Source organism: Vombatus ursinus, unplaced genomic scaffold (assembly GCF_900497805.2).
Source record: "Vombatus ursinus unplaced genomic scaffold, bare-nosed wombat genome assembly UNPS02012147.1, whole genome shotgun sequence".
Taxonomy (NCBI): domain Eukaryota; kingdom Metazoa; phylum Chordata; class Mammalia; order Diprotodontia; family Vombatidae; genus Vombatus; species Vombatus ursinus.
In genome coordinates this window covers 1,998,264-2,022,178 of record NW_020951925.1, presented here as the reverse complement: position 1 = coordinate 2,022,178, position 23,915 = coordinate 1,998,264, and the positions used below count along the sequence as shown (strand labels likewise).

The 23,915-nt window shown below is 51.5% G+C and overlaps 1 protein-coding gene across 10 annotated transcripts in view; it reads right to left on the bottom strand.

Moving 5' to 3' along the window:
- PCNT (pericentrin) overlaps positions 1–23,915 on the bottom strand; it is a 120,235-nt gene that overhangs the window by 8,601 nt on the left and 87,719 nt on the right. For 9 of the 10 annotated variants that reach the window (XM_027857438.1, XM_027857444.1, XM_027857441.1 and 6 more), the window contains 8 exons: positions 21,849–22,046; positions 21,061–21,231; positions 20,759–20,954; positions 20,435–20,657; positions 16,851–17,001; positions 16,275–16,724; positions 12,802–13,055; positions 11,812–11,911 (listed from right to left, as the gene is read on the bottom strand). In XM_027857438.1, coding sequence (XP_027713239.1) covers positions 11,812–11,911; positions 12,802–13,055; positions 16,275–16,724; positions 16,851–17,001; positions 20,435–20,657; positions 20,759–20,954; positions 21,061–21,231; positions 21,849–22,046 — 1,743 coding nt within the window. The remainder of the gene's footprint in view (positions 1–11,811; positions 11,912–12,801; positions 13,056–16,274; positions 16,725–16,850; positions 17,002–20,434; positions 20,658–20,758; positions 20,955–21,060; positions 21,232–21,848; positions 22,047–23,915) is intronic. The other variant, XM_027857442.1, reaches the window with a different exon arrangement.

Sequence of the window (23,915 nt, the reverse complement as noted above, 5' to 3'; positions counted from 1 at the left end):
AACAGCATTAAATCTGCAACAACAGGCTGCTGGCCAGAGGGCAAATGCCAAGCAAAGGCTGCTGAGGTAGCATTGGTTTTCTCGGACTTTCTTGTAACTCTGATCAAAAGTGCACTGGCAGCCACGGAGAGGGAGGAATCCCAAGGACAGAAGAGGTGCAAGAAAAAACTCCAGAGGAAACTGCAGCCGTGGCCACCTCCAGAGAAAGGCCCAGAGCGGGCCAGACCCAAGATCTGAATACAGAGGGAGGGGCAGGCGGGGGGTCTCACAAAGACTGGGCGACATGAGACCCACAGTGGGACACAGTTTTGGACATGCCTCACTCAAAAGAAACAAGTTTGGCAAGAAGGGAAGCAGTGAGAAATCCTACTCTTATATAAATCAATCTAGGAATCAGAGGGGGCAGAGCTTGGTAGAGATAGAGGTAAAAAAAAAAAAAAATCAACAGAGGCAAAATCAGAAAGCACACATTTATCAGAGCACCAAGACAGAAAGAGAAAACCGATGAGGAACAGGGAAACAGATCATCCCAGGCCTGACGGGGACGTTCACCAGAGTAACATCACAGGACACTCTGGGGACCCAGAAACCTTCTAGAGCTCTTGTTCTATCAAAAATGAGAACAGATAAAAATGGCTTGGTAAGCCAAGATGGCAGAGGAAAGGCAGGGACTCGCCTGAGCTCTCCCAAATCCTTGTCCAAACAACTTTAAAATGACATGTCAAAATGAATTTGGGAGCAGCAGAACCCACAAAAGGACAGGGAGAGACAATTTTCCAGCCCAAGACAACTTAGAAGATCAGCAGGAAAGGTCTGTCTCACTGGAGTGAGAACGGAGCACAGTTTAACACAGGTCACACCTCAGAAGCCAGCAGCAGCAGGTCTGGGGGGTAAGGGAGTTGGATAAGTGATCAGGAGGAGATTCCAGGGGACCCCTGGCTGGCATTGGGTGCAGGACGCTGTCACATTGCCCATATTCAGTTCTGGGTCACAATCCCAGGGCGAGGAGGAGCACCAGCAGAAGCAGGGAACCTGGTGACAGTTCCAGGGCAGAAAAGAGTACTTCTGGTTGCTCACAGACCAGAGGTATGGGTTAGGAGAGCAGTGACCACACCTCTCCTTAGAGCATACCATCTTGGAAGAACTGACAACTTGTAGACCCCCCTACAACTAGCTCTGAAAACAGCTGTACAAAAAACCTGAAGCTTGGCACATTGCCACCTCCAAACCAAGAGCAGAGCAAAATTTTAACATAAAGTGAAAAGTCAAGAAATAGGCTGGAAAAATGAGCAAAAACAAAAAGAGACCCTGACCATAGAAAGATACTATGATGACAGAGAAGATCAAAACAAACTCAGAAGAGGACAACAAAGTCAAAATTATTACACTGAAAGCCTCAAAGATAAATGTGAATTGGTCCAGGCCCCAAAAGAATTCCTGGAAGACTTCAAAAAGGATTTTCAAAAATCAGAGAATTAGATGAAAAATTGGGAAAAGAAATGTGAGTGATGCAAGAAAATCACAAAAAAAGAGTCAACAGCTTGGTAAAGAAGACACCAAAAAATATGGAAGAAAATAACACCTTAAAAAACAGAATAGGCCAAATGGTAACAGAGGTACAACAATCTGCTGAAGAGAATGCCTTAAAAAGCAGAACTAGGCAAATGGAAAAGGAGGTCCAAAAGCTCACTGAAGAAAATAATTTTTGTTTTGTTTTTTTTTTTGTTAGTTTTTTAGTGAGGCAATTAGGGTTAAGTGACTTGCCCAGGGTCACGCAGCTAGTAAGTGTCAAGTGTTTGGTCTGAGGCCAGATTTGAACTCAGGTCCTCCTGACTTTAGGGCCGGGGTTCTATCCACTGTGCCACCTAGCTGCCCCTGAAGAAAATAATTCTTTAAAAATTAGAATCGGACAAGTGGAAGCTAATGACTTGATGAGAAATCAAGAAGCAATAAAAGAAAGCCAAAAGAATTAAAAAAAAAAAAAGAATAAAATGTAAAGTATCTTATTGGAAAAACAAATGACCTGGAAAATAGATCCAGGAGAGATAATTTAAGAAGTATTGGACTACCTGAAAGCCATGATCAAAAAAAGAACCTAGACATCATCTTTCAAGAAATTATCAAAGAAAACTGCCCTGATATTCTAGAACTAGAAGGTAAAATAGAAATTGAAAGGATCCACTGATCACCTTCTGAAAGAGATCCCAAAATGAAAACTTCCAGGAATATTATAAACAAATTCCAGAGCTCCCAGGTCATGGAAAAAACTATTGTAGGCAGCCAGAAAGAAATAATTCAATTATGGTGGAGCCACAGTCAGGATAACACAAGATTTAGCAGTTTCTACATTACAGGATCAGAGGGCTTGGAATATGGTATTCCAGAAGACAAAAGGGTTAGGATTACAACCAAGAATCACTTACCCAGCAAACTGAGCATAATCTTTAAGGGGAAAAAATGCATATTTAATGAAATATAGGATTTTTAAGCATCCCTGATGAAAAGACCTGCTGAATAGAAAATCTGACTTTCAAATACAAGACTAAAGAAAAGCATAAAAAAGTAAACAGGAAAGTGAAATCATAAGGGAACCAGTAAAGTTAAACTGTTTATATTCCTACATGGGACAGTGATACTTGTAACTCCTAAGAACTTTCATCACTTTTAGGGCAGTTTGAAGGAGTATACATTAGACAGAGGGCAAGAGTGTGAGCTGAATATGATGAGATGATATCTAAAAAAATTAAATTAAGGGGTGAGAAAGAGGAATGCACTTGAAGAAGGGAAAAGGGGGAAAACAGAATGGGGTAAATTATCTCACATAAAAGAGGCGTGAAAGAGCTTTTATAGTAAAGAAGTTGGAGGATGTGGTGGGGGGGAAGGATATGAACCTCAGAATTGGCTCAAAGAGGGAGTAACACACACACGCACATAGGTGGAGAAATCTATCTTTATCCTACAAGAAAGTAGGAGGGAAAGAAGATAGAAGAAGGGGAGGGCAGGGGACAGGGAAGGGTGCAGCAGTGATAGAAGGGAAAGTGGCTTAGAGGAGGCAGAAGTCAGAAGCAAAACACTTTTGAGGATGGACAGTATGAAAGAAGAAAAAGCAGGATAAATGGGAAAAACAGGATAGAGGAAAATATAGTTAGTAATCATAACTGAAAAAAGTTTACAGCAAATTTCTCTGATAAAGGCTTTATTTTTCAAATACATAAAGAACTGAGTCAAATTTATAAGAATATAAGTCACTCCCCAACTGATAAATGGTCAAATGCAGTTTTCAGACCAAGTAATCAAAGCTATCTATAATCATATGAAAAAATGCTCTAAATCACCACTGACTAGAGAAATGTATATTAAAACAATTTTGAGTTACCACCCCATACCTATCAGATTGGCTAATATGAAAGAAAAGGAAAATGGGCAATGTTGAAGGGGATGTAGGAAAACTGAGACACTAACGCGCTCTTGGTGGAGTTGTGAACTGATTTAACCATTTTGGAGAGCAATCTGGAACTATGCCCAAAGAGCTATAAAACCAGTATATCCCCTGGTCCAGCAATACCACTACTAGGTCTGTATCCCAAAAAGATAAAAAACAAAAAGGAAAAGGACCTATATGGACAAAAATATTGATGGCAGCTCTTTTTGTGGTGGCAAAGTATTGGAAATTGAGGGGATGCCCATCAATTGGTAAATGGCTAAACATTTTGGTATATGATTGTAATGGAATACTACTGTGCTATAAAAAATGATGAGCAGGATGCTTTCAGAAAAACTTGGGAAGGCTTACCTGAACTGAGGCAAAGTGAAATGAGCAAAACCAGGAGTACTTTATACACAGTAACAGCAATATTGCATGATGATCAATGGTGAAGACTTCGCTATTCTCAGCAGTACAATGAACTGATGCTGTCTGAATGCAGAGCGAAGCATACTATTTTAAACTTTATTTTTCTTTTTGGGCAGAGGGGGTCTGTGTTTTCTTTCACAACAGACCAATTTGAAAGTATGATTTGCACATGTTTATCCTAAGTTAAACTGCTTCCCTTCTCGATGAGGGGGCCAGGGAAGGAGGGAGGAAGAGAATTTGGAACTCAAAGTATTAGAAAATGAATGGTAAAAATTGTTTTCACATGTAATCGAGAAAAAATAAAATATTAACATTTTTAAAATGTCTTGTCTTACTTCATAATGATGACAATTCCATTCTTTACAAGGTGCAAGAAGCAACAGGAGAAAGTCTGTCTGAACTTGACTCTCTTCAATAGGAAGGAATTAGTTGATGGGATGGAAATGATGGAAAACATTATGAGGAAGGACCACAGACACCAAGAGTTTGTGTTAAAGGAGAAGAAGGCCAGGCAGGGTGTGATATGAACCCTAGGTTCAAGGAGGGCAGATTTCTAAAGATTCAAAGCAAAGTGAATCTGAATATCTCACCATGGGGTCTAAAAGTCTACAGGGGGCATCCGAGCAGAAGGAATGGAAAGCTCTTAAAGAAGAAGTTCTGATACCATCTCATGCAACAATTAGAAGAGGCAGAGCTCGATGAAGCTAAGATTCTTCAACCAATATGGTTTCTAAAAAGAGAGTCAGAGAGGATTCTGGGAAGATGGTGATATCAGAAAATTCCAAGCTCTTAAGATTTTCCCCACAGAAGAGATGAAATAGCGCCCCAGGGTGCATAGTGAGCAGCAAAAATAAATAAAAGTAGGGGCAGAACAGGGGTCCTTGTGGGACAATCAGAGAAGATCTGAAAAAAAACTCCGGATCAGGTTTGGTCCCTGGGAAGAGTAACGAACACCTCCAGGCTAGGAAGCAGCAAGCCCTGGAGTTTCCTGGATTGGGAGGTTGCCTCAGCCCCGTTACCCCTGGGACAGTGAAGGGAGGTGGGCGTCAGGGCCAGGAAAATCAAGAGAACCTCTGCTGACAAGGAATGCCAGACCCAGCTGTGCAAGGAGCCGGCACACGCCCAGTGAGTGCAGAAGCAGTGGGGCCGGGACGCCGCTGGCTGCGGGCACTTACACTAGGGCAGAGTTCTTGGTTTCAGGTCCAGGCCAGAAGGGAGAACTGAAGGAGGATCTGAGGCCAGAGGCACCATCCCCCATAACCCAGGGCTAGAGGTGATTACAAAGCTGCTGCAAATAAAAAGAATGAGCAGGCATAGAGGGTCACTATAGGAATGAGAAGACTGGGGTTTGTCTTCAGAGGAGGATACTGAAGCAAAGAAACACTCTTCTGCCCCAAAGAGTAATGTCAAATGGTCACCTGCTGAAAAAGAATTCATAGAAGAACTTAAAAAAACTTCAAAAATCAAATGAGAGAGATTGAGAAAAAACTAAAAAACAAGAAAAAAAACCAATCCAAGAAAAACTAAAAGATTATGAAAAGTCAACCAATTAGAAAAGAAGATCCAGAATCTTAGGTAAGAAAATGACTCCTTGAAAATCAGAATTGGGCAAGGGGAAACCAGCAAAGTCATAAAAGACCAAGAAATAATAAAACAAAATATAAAGAATGAAAAAATAGAAGAATATGTGAAACATCACATAAGAAAAACAATTGACATGGAGAACAGATCAAGAAGAGAAAATAATACGAATAATTGGGCTACATGAAAGCTATGATCAAAAAAAAAAATCTTGATACAACAATACAAGAAATAATTAAAGAAAATTGTCCTAAAGCATTAGAACAAGAGGGGAAAGTAGAAATAGAAAAAAATCCACCAATTACCCCCTAAAAGGGATCCTATGAGGAAAACCCACAGGAACATCATAGTCAAATTCTGAAACCCCTAGCTCCAGGATAAAATATCACAAGCAACAAGAAAAAAACAATATAAATACGGCGGTGCCACAATTAGAATCACACAAGACCTAGCAGTGGCAACACTAAAAGAATACATGTCTTGGAACACCACATATCGAAGAGCAAAAGAACTGGGGCTCTAGGCAAAAATGTCATACCCAGCAAAGCTAAGCATAATCCTGAATGAAAAAAAAAAACCGGATATTTAATGAATTGTCAGATTTTCAGGACTTTGTTTAAAAAACAAACAAACAAACAAAAAACCTGAACTTAATAGAAGATCTGACATACAAAGGCCAAGAGAAATATAAGGTACATACCAAAGACTAATTATAAGGGACTCAATAATTGACAGTCTGTTTACCCTTTATCTAAGATTGTTATTAGTAATTAGGTGGTTCACAAGAAAGATTGGGGTAGGCCTGAGTATGATATGACTTTAAAAAGTAAAACTGTTTAGAAACAACTAAAAAAGAGTAATTATTTTATACAAATGAGATGCGAGAGGGAGAACCGACATAAAGGAATTAGATGGGGGAGAGGGCTGGTAGTTCTAGAAAGCTACTTTCATCAGGAATGGGTTCAAGAGGGAACAATCCATATACATCTAGAAGAGTATAAAAGTCTTCTAGACTCAGAAAGAAATATACCGCTAGGGGGATGGAGGGAGAGGATAAGGGAGGGATCTCTAGAGGGGAGGGGGAGGGAATAGAGGGGGGTATAGAAGGGTGTTTAGATTCATGGAAATGGGAGGATAAGGGAGAGATCCTTGGGGGGCACCGAGGTTAAGTAACAGGAGGGCAAGGTAGCAGATATAAGTAAACAGAGCAATCAGGAGGGATAAGAAATAAGAGATACGCACACACATAAAAACAAAGATCAGGAGTAAAATTTGTTAGGAAAAGTACATGTTTATATATGTATGTATATATGTGTATACATCTATATTTATATATAAATATATCCACACTTAATTATAGCCTTCTTGGGGCAGGGGGAGAAAGAGCAAAAAAAGAACAAAGTCAAAAGTGTACAACAAAGAACAAAAGAAAACTTCCAAGGAAGCGAAGAAAAGATGGACAGCTCTGAACACAATGCACAGTATTCATGATACAGGCTTTCTTTCTTGAAATGGAAATTTATTGCTATATATTCTGAATCCTCTCTTACGCTCTGCTATGCACATGACATGTTTCTTTTTCTTTTCTTATTGTGTATTTAAGTTTTAGTATTTAAGTCTAAAATAACAACAATAATAATGATGATGATGATGATGATGATGATAAAGCCGGCTGCAAGAAAGGGGAGGTGGAAAGGCTGCCTGCCAAAGTACGGCAGAGTCCTGTGGGAAGACAGGGAGAGGCACTGAAGTCCAGTATGAGCTAAGGCAGAAGAGGAAAGGGGAGGCTGTCCACAGGAATAGCGGCAGAGAGCTAGGGGTGGACGGAACAATTGTACTCGACAAAAGACCAGAAAAAGGAGAGGATTTGGCTTTGGCCTAGAAAGAATGGAATACAATGGCCAAGGTCAGTACGGGGATAACAAGAACACAGCTTACTGCTCCACAGCGAGACCAAGTCACCAGGCCCGGGTGACCCATATGCTGGGACACTGAAACGCCAGCACAGGCCACAGCTCGGGGAAATGTACACCATCTACCTTTTTTAAATGGAGACGGTCAAGTCTTTCAACTCTAGACCAATGAGTTTGCCTTCAATTCCTGGCAAACTCCTGGAACATATTATTGAAGGGATGGCTAATGAGAATATGCAACGCCATCACTGCAAGCCAGCATATGCCTGCTTCCACCAAGGACGGGTGACCCCAATATCTGGCGTTCCTTTTCTGATGGGGTAACAAGGATGGTGAGTTAGGCATATCACATACACACCCACCCATACCCACACCCACACCCATACACCACACACGTCTCTCACACATACACGTGTGCACGCCACACCCACACGCACACATGCATGCACATCTCTCTCTCACACACACACACACACCCACCCACACCACACATCTCTCTCACACACACACACACATACCACACCACACACACATCTCTCACACACACACCCACCCACCCACACCACACATACATCTCTCTCTCACACACACACACACACCCCCCACACCTCTCTCTCTCTCACACACACACACACACAAAACACACGCATACACACCCCATACCACACACATGCACGAAGACACACATACTCACTCCAAATACAGAGTTGTCCCAAAACCATCTTCATGAAGTTCTAAGTTACCAAAGCTTACATCCGCACAGAGCCTTTTGGGACAATCAGTACATGACAGACTGTGGGGGAGGCACTGCCTTTGTATACAAGGTGGTGGATGAGCCAGGTCTGCCACGGTGCAGGCACAGGAGGGGGACACATTTCTGGCATGGCAGATGTCCAGGGCCAGCAAGGTCACAGAGAATGGAGTCGCAGTGAAGCATGTGGCTGTGAAAAGCTTAAAAGCTACACGGACAACTTTACATCTCATCCTCGAGGCAACAGGGAGCCCTGGGAGCTGATAGAACAGGGGAGTGACAAGGTCAGACCGACAACTGAAGGAAAACCCCTTAGGCAACGCTGTGAAGGACAGAGTGAGATGCAGACAGACTTGAGGTAAGGAGGCCAAGGAGGACGCCACAGCAACAACCCAGGGGAGAGCTGAGAAGGTGTGCAGGAAGGGCATGGCCTTAAGCAGAGACGAGGGCCACTGGAGGCAGAGCGAGCCAGACCGCTAGCCTCCCTGCAGCCAGGGAAACACTGAACCAAGGGAGCTTGGGCAGATGGGTAGATCGGGGGTGGGGGGACGCGTTGAGATGGGGTTATCTCAGGGCCTCCAGCAGGTCACGGGTGCCGCCGGGCCTTAGGGCTCTAACCCTAAATGTGCACCGGAGATGCAGACGCGGGAGTCACTGGCAGAGACGAAAGGGTCACCACGAGAGTGCAGAGCAAAGAGGACTGAGGACACACCCTCGGGAAGCCCCCATAACATAGATCCTGATGCCAACAAGGGCGTGAAGCTAGAAAAAGCAGGAGGGGGAGGTCAGGAGCACCAACTAAGAAAAGGTCATCAGGTCTGCTCATTAAGAGGTCAGTCTCAGGTGCGTGAGGACGACGGTCACAGCAGATGGAGTAACAGCTAAGCTGGCGGGTGCCCACAGAGCCTCAGCTCTGGAGGGATCTCAAAGGTCAGCGACTTGAACATCCTCCCTCCGCTTCTTGTTCCTTATAAGGAAAGAAGGTCAGAGGGTCAAGTGATTTGCCAAGGTCACACAGCTACTAAGGAGCAGAGCCAAGATTTGAATCCAGGGCTTTAGACCTTAACCTTAGACTACTAGTTGATACCATATTGCCTTCTGCCTTAACAGATGAGAGTTGGAATAGGAATAAATGTGAGTCTTCTCCTTGGCTCCGCAAGTACAAGATGGAGAAGGAGGAGGTCCTGGGCTCCACCTGAGGCCCCGCTGTGTGATGGCAGCCCAGAAGGCCTCCCTACACCCAGAGAGGCCAGGATCAGTAAGCTGAGAGCAGCACTCACTGAAGCCTGCCCGCTCACACCACCCCAGCAGGGGCCACGGTCCTGGCTGAGGGACTGGAGGTGGGACGTTACGCAGGAGACGTTCCAGCATGGTAGAGGACGATGCACCTCAGGCCATCAGACACAGACGGGTGGCTAGAAGAGAGAAGGTGTGAAGGGGCTGGGGCAGGACAGCTGTCGTCACATACCCACGGGCTCCCGATCAGAACAGGGACTGTGCAGGCAAGAAGGAGCGGCGAGGTGGCCGGAAGGCCTGGAGAGTCCTTCCCAGACTCAGATTCTGGGACAGATGGAAGCAACCTTAGAAAAAGCATCTCGTAAACTTTGTTAGACTCAGCTCTTCTCAGCAACGCAACGATCTAAGACAACTCCAAAAGACTCACGATGGAAAATGCTATCCACATCCAGACAAAGAACTAGGGAGTCTGAAAGCAGATCGAAGCAGACAATTTGCTCTTTTTTTGCTTTCTTGTGGTTTTTCCTTTTTGTTCTGATCCTTCTTTCACAACATGACTAATGTGGAAATATGTCTAATATGATTGTACACGCATGGCCTATATCAGATTGCTTGCTGTCTTGGGGAGGGGGGAGAAGAGGGAGGGAGAAAATTTGGAGCTCAAAATCTTATAAAAGTGAATGTTGAAAACTAAAAATTAATTGCTTAAAAAGGTACAACAAAAATTAAAAAAACAAAACAAAACCAGAAGAAAAAGCATGTTGGCAAAGCCACCCTCCAAGGGCCATTCCCCATGACCCAGCGCAAGTCCCGTTCCGAAGCGCTGTGCTTGTACAAGCGTTTTTAGCAGTGGTTTCTTATAACAGAAGCACTGTCACCAAAATGAGGGGTGGTCACTCTTTTGGCCGTACAGCTAACTCTGCCTGTAGAGGACTCTGCTGGCCAGTCCAAGAGCTTCTGGAAGAAACCTGCCTCGCCGTGCTCAGGATGTGGGGAAACTGAGAAGCTCCAGGGCCCTCTACGTGAGCCCTGGAGAACAGCTCCGGGCAAACGTCCAACATTTTAAACAGGAGCCTTTGCTACTTGGACGATCGCATGCATAGCAGCGCTTCAGAATGCCCCCCAGAAACAATTTTCAAATTAAGTTAAAAAATTTTTGCACAAAAAAATCCAATAAAGCTAAGATTAAAAGGGAAGTAATGAACTGAGGCTGAGGGGGGGAAAACCAGTTTTTCTAAAGATTTCATTTTCAAGATATATAAGGAAATGATTCCAACCTGCAAGAAAAAGAGCCATTCGCCATTGCTAAATGGTCTCAGAAGAACACACAATTCTCAAGGAAGAAACCCAGGCTCTCAAAAAACAGCCACTAACCGGACAAAGGCAAATTAAAGAAATTCTGAGATTCTACTTCATAGCCCTCTGACCGCGAGAGAAAAAAAACCAAAAGTGGTCAACGTCGGCGGGACAGTGGGAAAACAGGCACAGTGACACACTGGTGATGGATTAGTGAACAACTCAAGCACGACAGAAAGTAATTCGGAATTATACCCAAAAAGCTACTAACCAGTGAGGGCGCTCTGATCCAGTTACACGACTTCTACGCCTACACCCAAAAGAGGTAAAAGAAGGCAGAAAAGATCCTTTCTATAAAAAAGTGTTTTAAAACAAACCTTTTCATGGTGTCAAAAAACTAGAAACTAATGGATGAATAAATCTGGCAGACCACTGTGAAGGAGGATCATTGTGCTGAAAGAGACGAGGGGCCAGGCGATCTCAAAGAGGCGTGGGCGTGGAAACACCTGGGTGAGCGGATGCCCAGGGAAGTGAGCAGCGACTAGACAAGAGAGAACACTGGGGGGGCCTCTGCTCAGCACAGAGACCATCCGTGAGGTGGGAGGGCAGCCAGCCACTAGGGCATTCGTTTGGTTCAACTATGCATATACTACAGGAAATTTGGTTCTTTTTTCCCTAATGGGATGGGAGGGAGAAAAAAGAGACTTCTGTTAATCTTTTAAAAGGAGAGGTGGGGGGATGTTACAGATGTGACATGTTGAACATACTTTCTTAAGAAGTTATTCTATCATTCTTAGTCTTACTGAACTGAAGTGAGTGTAATCTGCAAAGGTTTGAGAGAGAGAGGGACGACAGCCCGGTGCCTGACCACAGGGACAAGATTATTCTGTTACAGCAGTGCTCCTAAGTAAACTAAGGCAGCAACAAATGAGAAATCAGAAGCCATCCGTAGAAAAACAACAGGTGACTGAAAACCACCATTCTCCTGCAACAGCCTTTTGTTTCCAAAGCAAGACGACAGGGTGTCAGAGCAGGACAAACACGGGGTTCGGAGGAAGGAGCCTGAGGCCCCGCGTCCTACAGATCTACCGCCGAGTCACGGGACGGTGGGCAAAGAAATCTCTCCCACGGCCCTCTAGGGGCCTCACTCATTTTCAGTGAGGCCTGTGGCTCCAACTTACTTGAGGGAGGCCTGACATTAATTCTGATTTCAGTTCCTCCAGAGTGAGCAGCAAAGATGTCACAGCCTTTTCATTTGATGCTGTCCAGTCACTGATTGTTCTGTTAAAAAGAAAAGAGGATGTTAAAAAATGTAGACTTGCAATAGCCTACCTCCCTAGAAAGGGCTTGCAGAACTCTGTGCACCAGAGGGAAAGAGTCCAAACAACTAAGTGACAACACAGTCCCATTCAGCCAGGGTTGCGAGTGATTTGGCTGGATCATCTCTCGCTGTTATGAGAGACGCTGTTTTAGTGAGACGATGCATTTCCAGAAATGACTTGTGATGTAAAAACAAAAGGCAACGATAAACCTATTTGAAAACTTAAAAGAAAAATTATGAAACAGAGATGCTGGATGACACAGGCTGACCGGGAACCAGCTGCCCAGTTAGCTGGCAAGGTGACCGCTCATCGAGGAAGGCTCAAGGACTGGACTCTCACCGCCACCAAAGCCTCTGCCTCACCCTAATATTCCTCTTAAGCACTGATAACGGCAATGACAACAGCTTAATAAATTCCAGTGCCTTCCATTCACTGCTGGAGAAATGCCCAAACCAGGGCATCCAGCAATTGGCTTTCAGAGCCCAATGACCAATAGCCATCTGGGCTCTAGTCCCCCCAGCACACTGAGGATATGGATTACAATCACGTCAACAACGTCAGCACCCATCCGAGCACATCCCGCAGGCTGCCTGGGCACACGAGCTCAGGGAACGAGGAGCTGACCTTCAGAGAAAGGCAGACAACAGAACCCAGACCCATCACAGCTGAGGACGGGCCCGGGGAAAGCCATCACTCTGGGCAACGGGCCCATTCCCCCGCGTTTGAGGGAGTGATCCCAAGGTCGGGGCGGGGAGGCGAGGGGGCCCCATTTTCTACCACCGGTAGCTTTAGGTTCCCCAATTTTTCTGCCTCCTAAGGGATGTCATCACCCCGTCACAAACAGCCTACCTGTTAACGGTCTGGTTCATGAAGCTGGTCAGAAGCCCGACCACGTGCAGGAGCTGCTGCCGGATGTGATCCAGCTGGTCGTGATGCCCCTGCAGCTTCTCCGCGGCAGGGGGAAGGGCCGCCCCAGCTCCGCGCTCCTGCCAGGCTCTAGGCACAAAGCCCCCGTCCTTCTCGAGCTCGGCGATCGTCTGCTGCAGCTGCTGGATTTTGTGCTCGTCTCTCTGCCGCTGCAGCTCTAACTCCCGCTGCCAGCCCTCAAAGCACAAGATGAGAAGAAGGTGCCATGTTACACACGCACTCACCAAGTGCCCCAAGCCGCCCACCCTCTCAGCAGACCCCCAGCAGGGAGGGGGCCCGTGAGAAACGAGCCAGGCTGGCGCCCCATCTGAGACCCAGAAGCCGTCAGGGACAGAGGGATTCCAGGAGGGAGGAGGGTGTTCCAGGGGAAGGTGGACTGCCTGGGTAAAGGCCTGGGGGCAGGAGACGGGAGGCCAGGACCCCTGGCAGGCAGAAACAAGAGCTGTGGTGAGACAGACTGATGGTAAAGGCCGAAAAGCCTGATGGTGGAGACTCTGCCCTGGCGCCTCACACTCAAATTCCTGAGCAAGGGAAGGATGTGGTAAGGCCTGGGCTTCATGAAGATGACTGGCTGCGCTGGGGCAGCAGGCTCTCGACAGAACACTGAGAAGCTGGCACAGTCCAGTCTCTTGTCGGTTGGCCGCCTGTCTGAGAGCTCACATCTCCTGGCACAGCCAGGCCCCAATATCCTTGAACGTGCACCCATGCACACACACTCGCACAGTGCACACACAGGGCCTTCTGAAGTCAAAATACAGATGCTACGAAGGGCCTGCACTCACGAATGGTCTGAGACTGGCTTGGGGTACTCTGAGGATGTGGGTCTGCAGGACGTTGGTTTATACTTTTCTTAGCCAGAATTTCTTAATTATTATCCCCTCAGCATGTACGAGGATGACTGAGTGTATGGTCCTCACCTGTCTCCCAACCTGATTACGACCCACAAAAACCCACAAAAAAGACCCTGTGTCCCTCTACCCTCGAGGGTCGCTGGGGTTTGCTGTTCGGCTTTCGCACCTGTGCTCAGGATCCCAAAAGGGGCCACAGGCCCCACACTAACGCCTGGTTCCACCAGTGGTGGGAAGAGACAGGTTAGCACCTTGCTGGACCAGACAACATTTCAGTGAGGCAGTAGATGGGAAAAGGTCCACGCGAGAGCAGCATGACGGGGAGCCTGCGGACGCGCCGATGCTTGGGCAGGAGAGGAGGCTCCTTGACAAGAACAGACCCTATTCTGAGCACACGGAGGAGCTACCAGCTTGTGGTTTTCCCAAAGGAAGGAATTCCATATGGGCAAAGGTGTGTTTTTGGAGGAAAAATCGCAATAGGTAAAGGGGGAAAGAAACTGGAGATGGGGAGGCGCTGGAGGGAGGAGGCTGGGAAGTCCTGACTGGTGGCCAGGATGGGAGCCCTAAGGGGAGCACGAGGAGTCAGGGATGAGCCCAAGGTCTGGAGGAGAGATGGGTGCCTGGAGAAGCCTGCAAGGCCCCTTCCAATCTAAACCTAGAGCCCAATGATGCCAGGGAGGCTTGTCTGAGCTGAAGAGGCAGAGGGAAGTCAAGAGAAGCAGGAGACAACTGAACACAGCACGCAGTAAGACTGGCCCCAAAGAGGAGAGGAGCAGAGGTGGGGGGCCATGGGTGCGGAATGCTGCACCCGCCGCTCTCGGTCACTGGACATTCGAGAACCTGCTCTAGCAGAAGCTGCAGCTACAGGGCAGGGAAGAGGATGCACCTGAACGCAGATGGGAGGGGGGAGGGGCCCAGCTCTTTGCCTGAGGCACAGAGTCTGCTGCTCTCCAAAGCTCTGGAGGGCTCTCGCAGACTCCAGCAGGGAAAAGGCTGAAGCTTGGGCAAATCGGGCCTCCTAGGAAAGACCACAGGGCGTGGGCTAATGCTCGAAAGCGGGCCAAGTTCACAGATAAGCAGACTGAGGTCCAGAGAAGGGGGTGCTCTGTCCAAGGTCACACAGCTAATGCCGTGACAGAGAGGCAGGGGCCAAACCCAGGCCCTTGGACCATCGCCCTTCCTGCCCTCTTCCCATCTAGGGCTCACAGCACTGTGCCATGCTGCCTTGGGAAGTCTCGCACCCCAGCAAGTCCTTAAGGCTGGTCTGAGTCAAAGACGACTGATGCCACCGGTCAGGAAGCCCTCGCTCCCACCGCCCACCTCACCTCCTCTCAAACTGCTGCCAGGGCCTACATGATGTTGGCTTGACCCAGCCCCAGCGGACTGCAAGCAAGACCGTCCTTTTCCTCCAAACCTCTCACATCTCCACCCCACCCTGGCGCTGGGCCCTCTCCTGTCCCCTCCCCCACCATCTCCTCCTCCTTTCTGCCCCTTCTCATCTCGGCTGCCTCCCCGCAGACTGTTCCTCTAAGTCAAGACCCCGGCCCACAATTCCTGGGCTTATTTAATGATGATCTCATGCCTCCAAAAGGTCCACAGGGCAGCAACCAAGGGGAATACTATTCTCTCTCTGACCGACTTGCCACCATCCTCACAGAAGTCCCAACGAGAGCGCCCCATCCCCGGTCACCGCCCTCCTGCTCTGCTCCCAGCTCCCGTGGTCCCGAGCCGTCGGCTGCCTGCGACATCGGGCCCTGCCCCTTCTGAACATCCTCCAATCCAGCGTGTCAGAACTCGTTGCTTTCTCCCCCAAACCCAGCCTCTTTTTGGATTTGCCTCTACTTGTGGAGGACGGACATCCCCCCGTCCTCTCTGTCACCCTAAATTGCCAGAGCATCGGTCGCTCTCGCCATTTCTACATCCACGTCATCGCTTCTCACCGGGTTTTCCCTCATCGGTCCCTCCCCCATCCCATCGTTCACCCTGCTGCCGAAAGGATTTCTCGAGCGTCACCCTTCTACCTCCTCAAGAAATCCAGGGGCTCCTCACAACCTACGGGCTCCGACAGAAACGTCTCTGCCATTTCAATCTCCTTTCCTGTGCCCTGGCTGTGCCTTGTCCTCGGAATCTTCCTGACGTACCTCAGCCCCCGCACCCACCCGCAGTCTGCACGCGTATCGGAGTCACCTTCGTCTCCAGGTGGGGTACCCCCGAGGGAAGGCGAGCTTGGTGTTCCCCACCCCCCGGGCAGGGAGGCCCCGGCGGCCAGCTGCCGAGCCCCCTAGGGTTCTGAGGGCAGGCGAGCCTCACCAGCCTCTCCTGGTCTTTCTTGCCCTTCTTGCCCTTGTCTTCCTCTGCTTGCGCCTCACGCCTTTTCTCCTTCTCCCTCCTGGCCTCCTTGCCGGCCTCTTCCTTCGGCCTGGTCTGTAAGTGCTCTAGCTCTGCCTGCAGCCTGCCCTGCTCGGCCCTCTCCTCCTCCAGACAGAAGAGCAGCTCCTGCTCCTGCTTCTGGAGGGCATCCACTGAGGCCTGCAGCAGCGCACTCACCTCTTTCTCCTTCTTCAGCTCCTCGCTGTGCATCTGTACCTCCAGCTCCAGCTGCTTCTGGCTAGCCACGCCCTGCTGGCGGGCATCCTCCAGCAGGGCCCGGAGCTGGGCGGCCCGCGCCTTCTCCTCCTTCAGCTTGCGCACAAAGGCGTGCTGCAGCTGCGCCTCCTTCTGCGTGCACGCCTCGCAGGCGCGCTTGCTCAGCTGCTCCGTGACGAGGCGCTCGTGGTTCAGGGCCTCGCTGAGCTCCGCCGAGCGGCCCCTCTCCGCCTCCAGCGCCCTCTGGAGCTCGCACGCCTGGGTGCGCTCCTGACACAGGAGCGCCTCGCAGCGCGAGTACTCGATCTGAAGCTCCTTCTTCAGGTTGTCCTTCTCGGCCTGCTCGTGCTGGAGGCTGACCGCGAGCTGCCCGTTCTGGCTGCGCTGCTTGTCCAGAGACGCCTGCAGCTCCTGCGCGGGAAGGAGGGCCACAGCTGCAGCCGGCCTCGCCTCGGCCTCCTCCCACAGTAGGTCACGGCCACACCCACCCGCCGACTGCCGCGAGCCGTCCCCCTGGCCTCCCGTGTGCGCACCCACCTCGACGGTCCTGGACCTCAGCTCGTCCTTCTCCAGACTCTGCCGCTGCTCCTCTTCCACGAGGGCCTGCAGCTCCTTCGCCTTCTTCTTCTCATCCTGCAGCACGTCCAGGGTTGCCTTCAGGTCTCGTTCTTTACTGTCCAGCAGGGATCTGCGTGAAGAACGGGGACCGCCATGTTTCACTTTAGCAAAAGGAGACCCAATGGCACACGGTGCGAAGCTCCCCGTCTAACTCCCTGAGCACAAGTACCAGCCTTGGCCCAGGCACAGCCAGGCCGAGCCCCTGGCAGAGCAGCGCTGATCACTGGCGCTTACCCGACTCCTCAGGACTGTCCTCCACTCCTCGCCCGTCCTTCCTTTCCCCTCTTGTGCCCATGGCTGCCCACGCTGCCGCCTTCCCTCCCCACTGGCTCCGTCCGACACTCTGGGGTGCTCCGGTGGTGCCAATCTTATTTATTTGTTTGTTTTTGGCTAGGCAGTGGGGTTAAGTGACTCGCCCAGGGTCACACAACTAGTTAGTGTTTTGTGTCTGAGGCTGGAATTGAACTCAGGTCCTCCTGAATCCAGGGTCGGTGCTCTATCCACCGCACCGCCTAGCTGCCCCTGGTGCCAATCTTAAAAACAAACCCAGAGCTGGGTTAGAGAAGCCAATTCTCTCCTGGCTGCACGGCCTTTAGAAATGTCCCAACTCTGCTGCCCCATTTCCCCCGAATCTGGAACCTTCAGCTTAGCTCATCACCCTGCTTTAGAATCCCTCTCCATCTCCCACAGACCCCGCAGTGCTCCAGGCCCTGATCTCACAACGTTTGTCATGTGGCTTGGCCTGCCTTTCCTCTTTTCCCATCTTCTCTGGCCTGGCCTCTCCTTTGCTGTCTTATACTACAGCCTGTCATTTCTGATCTCTCCTCGTTCACAATCCTTTAAAGGCCTAAAGTGGGAAGATGCTGCCGAAGCCATCTGCTCCAAACTCTACACGACTAACAGCTCCTTCCCAATATACCTGGCACAACAAGGCCATCGAGGAAGGCCCCTTTCAGAGAGCTCTAGCAAGCTTAAATCTGCAACGCCTAGCCTTGACTCCTGGTTCTGCCTTCCTGGACCATGCAGAACAAAGCCAATAATCCCATTTCCTCAGGATGACTCTCGAAGACAACTCAATCTTTCCTCCTTCGGATTGTCCCTAGGTCCTCCCATGGATCCTCAAGGGGAAACCTCAAGGCCTCTCCACTCTTCTCCTTGCCCTCCACTGGACCCAGCCTGTGGTTCTGCCTAAAAGTCAGTGTCCAGGACTGAACACAAGCCTCCTCTCTGGGGCTGACCCCAGCACAAGGCGGTGCAAGCCTCTCTTAAAGCAGCCACAGATGCCAGTTTTTTCTGGCTGCTGCAGCACACACATGGATTTCTACTCAGCTTAAAAAGCTATTCTAAAGACTTCCAGATTCCATTCAATTCCTCTCTGCAGAATCTGAAATGATCAGATGACTCCTCTATCCCACCCTTCCTGGACAAGCTCCTCCAGGGCTGCTGAACATTTCCTCACTGCTAAATCACAGCTTCTAGAGCATCACAGATGGTGAGCTAGATGAGACGGAGGCCTGGACAAGCCCGAGGCCCTTCCTCAGCCCTCCTCCTCCGGAGCTCTCGGCAGCTGCTGCCTCTGCCAACCAGTCTGCGTCCTTCCTTCCAGCCCTGGGCGGTCGGTGTCAGCATCGGGGCCCCAGCCCACATGGAGGAGCGTGGTCCAGGCCCCGTGCTGGGTAACGTCAGGGAATCCCACAGTTTTCACCTCCAAAATCCCCAGAGCCAGTCCTCTCGCCCTCCTGCCTGCCCATTCCACATTACTAACTGCATGGCCTGGGGGCATCTCAAACCCAACATGTCCAGAACTCCTCCCGCTGCGCCAACTTCCCTCCAGGAACCTGTCCCCTGCTGGGAGCACACCAGCACGGACAAAGGCCCCAAAGGCCGGCTCTCTCTCGTTCTCTCCTCGGCAGGTGAGCAGCACGGCTCCTGAGACCCTGGGCACAAGGATCACCGGCTTGTGAATCAAAGGCCATGTGGCCTTAGTCAACATTAGGAGACGGGGCTCTTGAGGCCTCTTAGCTCCACACCAACGCAACACTGGAATCCTGCCCCCCATTCTATCCGTATGTGGGGATTCGTTTGCCTGGGCTCCTCACGGCATCTTCAGTTAGTCCAGGGCCCACGGGCCCGAAGGTGGTACATGCCAGAGTGTGTCCCTGCCCCTCCTCATTCTGGCCCGATGGAGGTCCCACAGAACCAAGCTCTCCCCTTTCTACCCAAAGCCTGCTGCAGCTGGGTTTTCTCTGCCCAGGCTAAAGAGCTCCAGCGATTTCCATCAAGCCCCACGGCGAAGCCTGCGGTGTGACAACGCTCACCAGGTTCCATGCCCCGTCCGCACAAGCGCTATTCTCTCCGGGACAGAAAAGAACACAGCCCAAGGACTGCTTTGTCCACGACACCCACTTGTCCGCAGTCTCGTGTTCCGATTCTCTACTTTCCCCACAGAGTCGTGCACCCCACCCCCCACTTCCACCGCCACGTTTGTCGCGCCTGTGCCTGGTTCTCCTCACACCTCCCCACCCGCTTTCCCTTTTCTCGGTCAACAAGCATTTACGGGCTGCAGGGCAGAAAGCTCTGAGGGGAGAGGCTGGAAAGTCCGTGCCAGCCTGGGGCTGCGCGGCATCTAAGGGGGATCGACTGGCTCTGCGGGATGGAGGAGGGGAGCTCTTGGAGCAGAGAAAGAGAGAAGTACCGCACAAGTAGAATCCATGGGAAAGGAGGGGACAAGGAAGAAGGAAAGAATAAGGTTGCAGGGCAGAATCCCGGGGCAGCCACCCCAGGCAGGGAGAAGGACAGAAGACATCTCCACTCCCACTGCCCTGACTCTCTTCAGCTCACCGTCCAGGCTCCCGCGGCTCCTTCCTTCACGCCACAGCCCACCCTCCCAAGTCACCCCATGCTCCTTGCCTGCCGCCCTCCCCGAAGTCCCCCTCACACGCCAAATCTAAGGCACTCATGGCGCTCGGCATTCTGGGGTCCTGGGGATGTCCTCCTCCCTCGGTTCTCCCACTCTCCAGCCCCACCTACTCCATCTCCTCGGCGAATTTTCGGGCATGCATCGCGCCACACCCATTAACTGGGGTGCCCCTTTCTGTTCCATCTTTCCTGTCCTTCAGGACCTCTCCTCAGCCACAAGGAGGAGCTCCGTCCGACTGTGCGCTCCTCAAGGGCAGGGCCTCGCTTGGTATGCAGAAGGCGCTTAATCAATGTTTACCACTGACTACTACCTAACTGGCAATGAAGGATCACGCGGAGAGGCGGAGCGAGAGCACCCCGCGGCATCGACAAGATGATGGGAGGGAGCCCTCCAAGCCCGGGGCCTCAGCTGTCTGCAGGGAGCCACACGGTCCCGGCCCGGGGCCATCGCGCTCCTGCTGCCCAATCCGGGGCTCGGGCTGCGCGCGGCTCTGGGCGCCACGCTTTCAGAGGGACAACGATAAGCTGAAGGGGGTCCAGCCGGCAGGGCCCCTCCCCAGTCACATGCCCACACACGCCTCTACCTCAGGTGGGTGGCCTCCTGCTGGGCGGCTCTCAGGGACTGGGAAAGGGTGTCCTTCTCCCGCCTGCATCCTTCAAGCTCCGACCTGAGCTCCTGGGCCGTGTTCTGGGCCACCAGCAGAAGCTTCTGATGTTCGGTCCCCTTTGCTTGCTCTTCAGTCAACGTCTTCTGCAAATCCCTCACTATGCACTTCTCCTGCTCCATGTTATACTCCAGCAGCTCAACTGGGGGGAAGGCAGAGAGCAGAGCAACAGGTCACACACGCGGGTGCGGCCCCACCCCCGCGGCAGGCACCGTGGCCTCGCCCACGCCCCACCCCCCTCACTTTGCCTCCGGAACTGGTACTCCTGCTTGCTGCCGTGGTCCTCGACGTTGGTGAGGGCCTCGTGGAGCTGCTGCAGCTTCTCCTGGTTCTGGAGATGGGTCATGCGGAGCTGGGCGTGCAGGGCCTGGATCTCCGACAAGAGGCTGCTCCGGTCACTCAGATGCAGATTCTCTATGGTTTTCTTCTGTAGTTCTCCCTGAGGAAAGAGCCAGGGCAGAACGAGTGCCACTGTGACACCGCCCGCAGGACCCAGGACGAGTCTTGCCCGCACGGCCACCAGCCTGTCTGCCACCCGCCGTTACCTGCTCCTTAACGATGTCTTCCAGCTTTTCCAGCAGGGACCTCTCATCTCCCGACTCCAGACTACACAGTTTGGACTGGAGCTCTATTTTAAGCACATTCCGCTCCTTTTCCAGGACTTCCTGGATGGCCTGCAGAAATTCTCCCCAATCAAAGCCCGTGTCCAAAGGCTCCTTCGACACGAAATAAAACCCACAGTGTGGTAAGAAGGACAGCTCCCCTCAAAACCCAGGCCTCCCAGGGGGACGATCGCCAGGGCCTCCAAAGGGGGCTCCTGGGTGGAGCGCCACCCCGCCCCCCACCAGAGCTGTCCAGAGATAGCCCGGGACTCGCCCTACCAAAGACCCCTGGGGCATGGGCACAGCTCTACTCTAAGGACCTCAGACAGGGCGTGGGGTGTCCCCCATTAGAAAAGAGTCCCTTGAGAGCAGGGATGGTCTCTCACACACACACACAGCACCCAAATTTACTTGTCTGGTTCTAAACCCCAAGAGAACAAAGCCAGGAGGCACCTTCAGGCTAGTTCAGAGAAGCAGCTTTTCTAACCACTTGGACAGTGGCCCCACCCGCTCCTGTGGCTCCTTACATATTCTGTGTTCATAACAAATGAGCTCCCTCCCTCTGAAGTCACACCTTAGGCCAACGGGGTGGTCAGGTGCACAAGCACCACGAGGGCTCTGGTGCTGGGCAGAGGCAGACAGACGCCACCCCCCACAGCGCCGGGCCCACCCGCCCTCCTCCCCTGGCCATCGGGGGATGGTTTCCCCCGCCCTGTCTGTCCCAGCCTGACCTTCTCCTCCCCTCTGGGGGGCACTTTGGTGAGATGGTCTTTGAGGGCCTGCACAGCATCCAGCAAGCCCTGCCTCTCCTTCTGAAAGCAATCCCGGGGGGTGTGCAGCGGGTCACTGCCCAGCTCCGGGCCAGACGCTTCAGCTTTGGACAAGACCAAGATCTGTTGGCTCTCATCACACACCATCTTCAGCAGCGCCTAAGGGCCCAACAGAGGATGGTGCGTTAGCAGCGGACACCGTCGGGCAGTGAGGCTCTTCTGCCCAGGGAACAGCAGGCCCGCTTTGCCACAGAGCCTTCCGTCCAGGGCACAGCACAGACGTGGCCAGCCTGCAGAGGACGCCTGGGGCACTAGCTTTCCCCCTTCTCTCTGACGACCGATTCACCCCCTCCCCACCCCAACCCCTGCCAGGCCCCTCCTGAAAACGGCAGCCCCTTGATCGACTGACCAAGGGCAGGAACGGGAGTGGAATGGCTCCTAGCCAGCCAACATGCCCCATGTACGAGAGGGTGAAGGGAGCTGCCAGGAAGACACGCCTGTGCTGCCACGCTGTCTCTCATGCTTACATGCCCCCACGCCTCTGTGGCTGCACATACTCACACCTCTATGGCGACACCCCCACACACTCATACACATGCACACTCACACCTCTGCTGTGACACCCACACACACTCACACATGCACCCCCTCACACTCATACACACTCACACCTCTGCTGCGACACCCCCGCACACTTCCACACACACCCCTTCACGCTCATACTCACACACGCATACACTCACACCTCTGCTGTGACACCCTTCACTCACACTCACACACGCACCCCCTTCACACTCATACTCACACACGCACTCACACCTCTGCTGTGACACCCACACACACTTACACATGCACCCCCTCACACTCATACACACACACCCTTCACGCTCGTACTCACACACGCATACACTCACACCTCTGCTGCGACACCCTTCACTCACACACACGCACCCCCTTCACACTCATACTCATACACGCACACTCACACCTCTGCTGCGACATCCCCGCACACTTACACACGCACCCACTCACACTCATACACATGCACACACACTCACACCTCTGTTGCGACACCCTTCACTCACACTCACGCACCCCCTTCACACTCATACTCACACACACACACTCACACCTCAGCTGCTACACCCCTCCCCTTACACACACTCCTCTCTCCTCCCACAACCCGAGAAGCTGCCCCAGGTAGGTGGCAAGGTAAGGCCACTCCTCAACAGAGAATCATCTCTCCTCAGTCACATTCCCTTAAGACCCCCTGGCTTCCCCCCCAGTACCTCCAGCCCACCTTTGCCCACCTCCCAGGCCCTTCTCCTGGCTCTAGACCATCTACCTAGAGCCCCCGCTCTGGGGCTGACACACACCCCTTTACCCTTCTGTTGTCCTCATTGTCTCCTACCAGACCAGGCCCTGAGGCCCCTTGCACCCACTGCCATAGCCAAACCGTCCTCCTGATGCCGCCCCTGTTCACTTGCTCTCAGGCCACTGCCCTTTCCAGGGGACTCCAGGTATCGGGCCTCCGTCCTCACTGGCTCCCAGACTTCAGCCTCCAAAGCCTAACCTGCATTCACTCATGCCCCCTGGGGGCTTCAGTATATTCCCCAGGCCCATCTGACACCTTGTCCTTGCTCGTGTACAAGCTCAGCCCTCTCCTCTCTCCATCCCAGGGGCTGGTCCCCCAGCTGCCGCCCTCCAACCTGCTTCACCTTCATCTCCTAACTCAGAAATCGCCCCCTCTCACCTCAACCCCTATCCTCTTCTCACTCTCTCCCCATCGCCCTCCTCTGCATTCGGATCCCTCCCAGGCAGGATTTTGGGGAAACCGTCACCAGTTTCTTCCTGCCCCAATCTGCTGGGCTCACATCAGCTCCGGCTCTCCTGGCCGAGGCTCTGGCCCCTGATGTCTCGCTCCCGTCTGTCCATCCTCACCACCTCCCTGCAGATCGCCCCCTACTCCCGGGAGTCCCACCAGCACTGTCCTCCTCCCCCTATCCTTATCGATTTCAGTGGATGGCG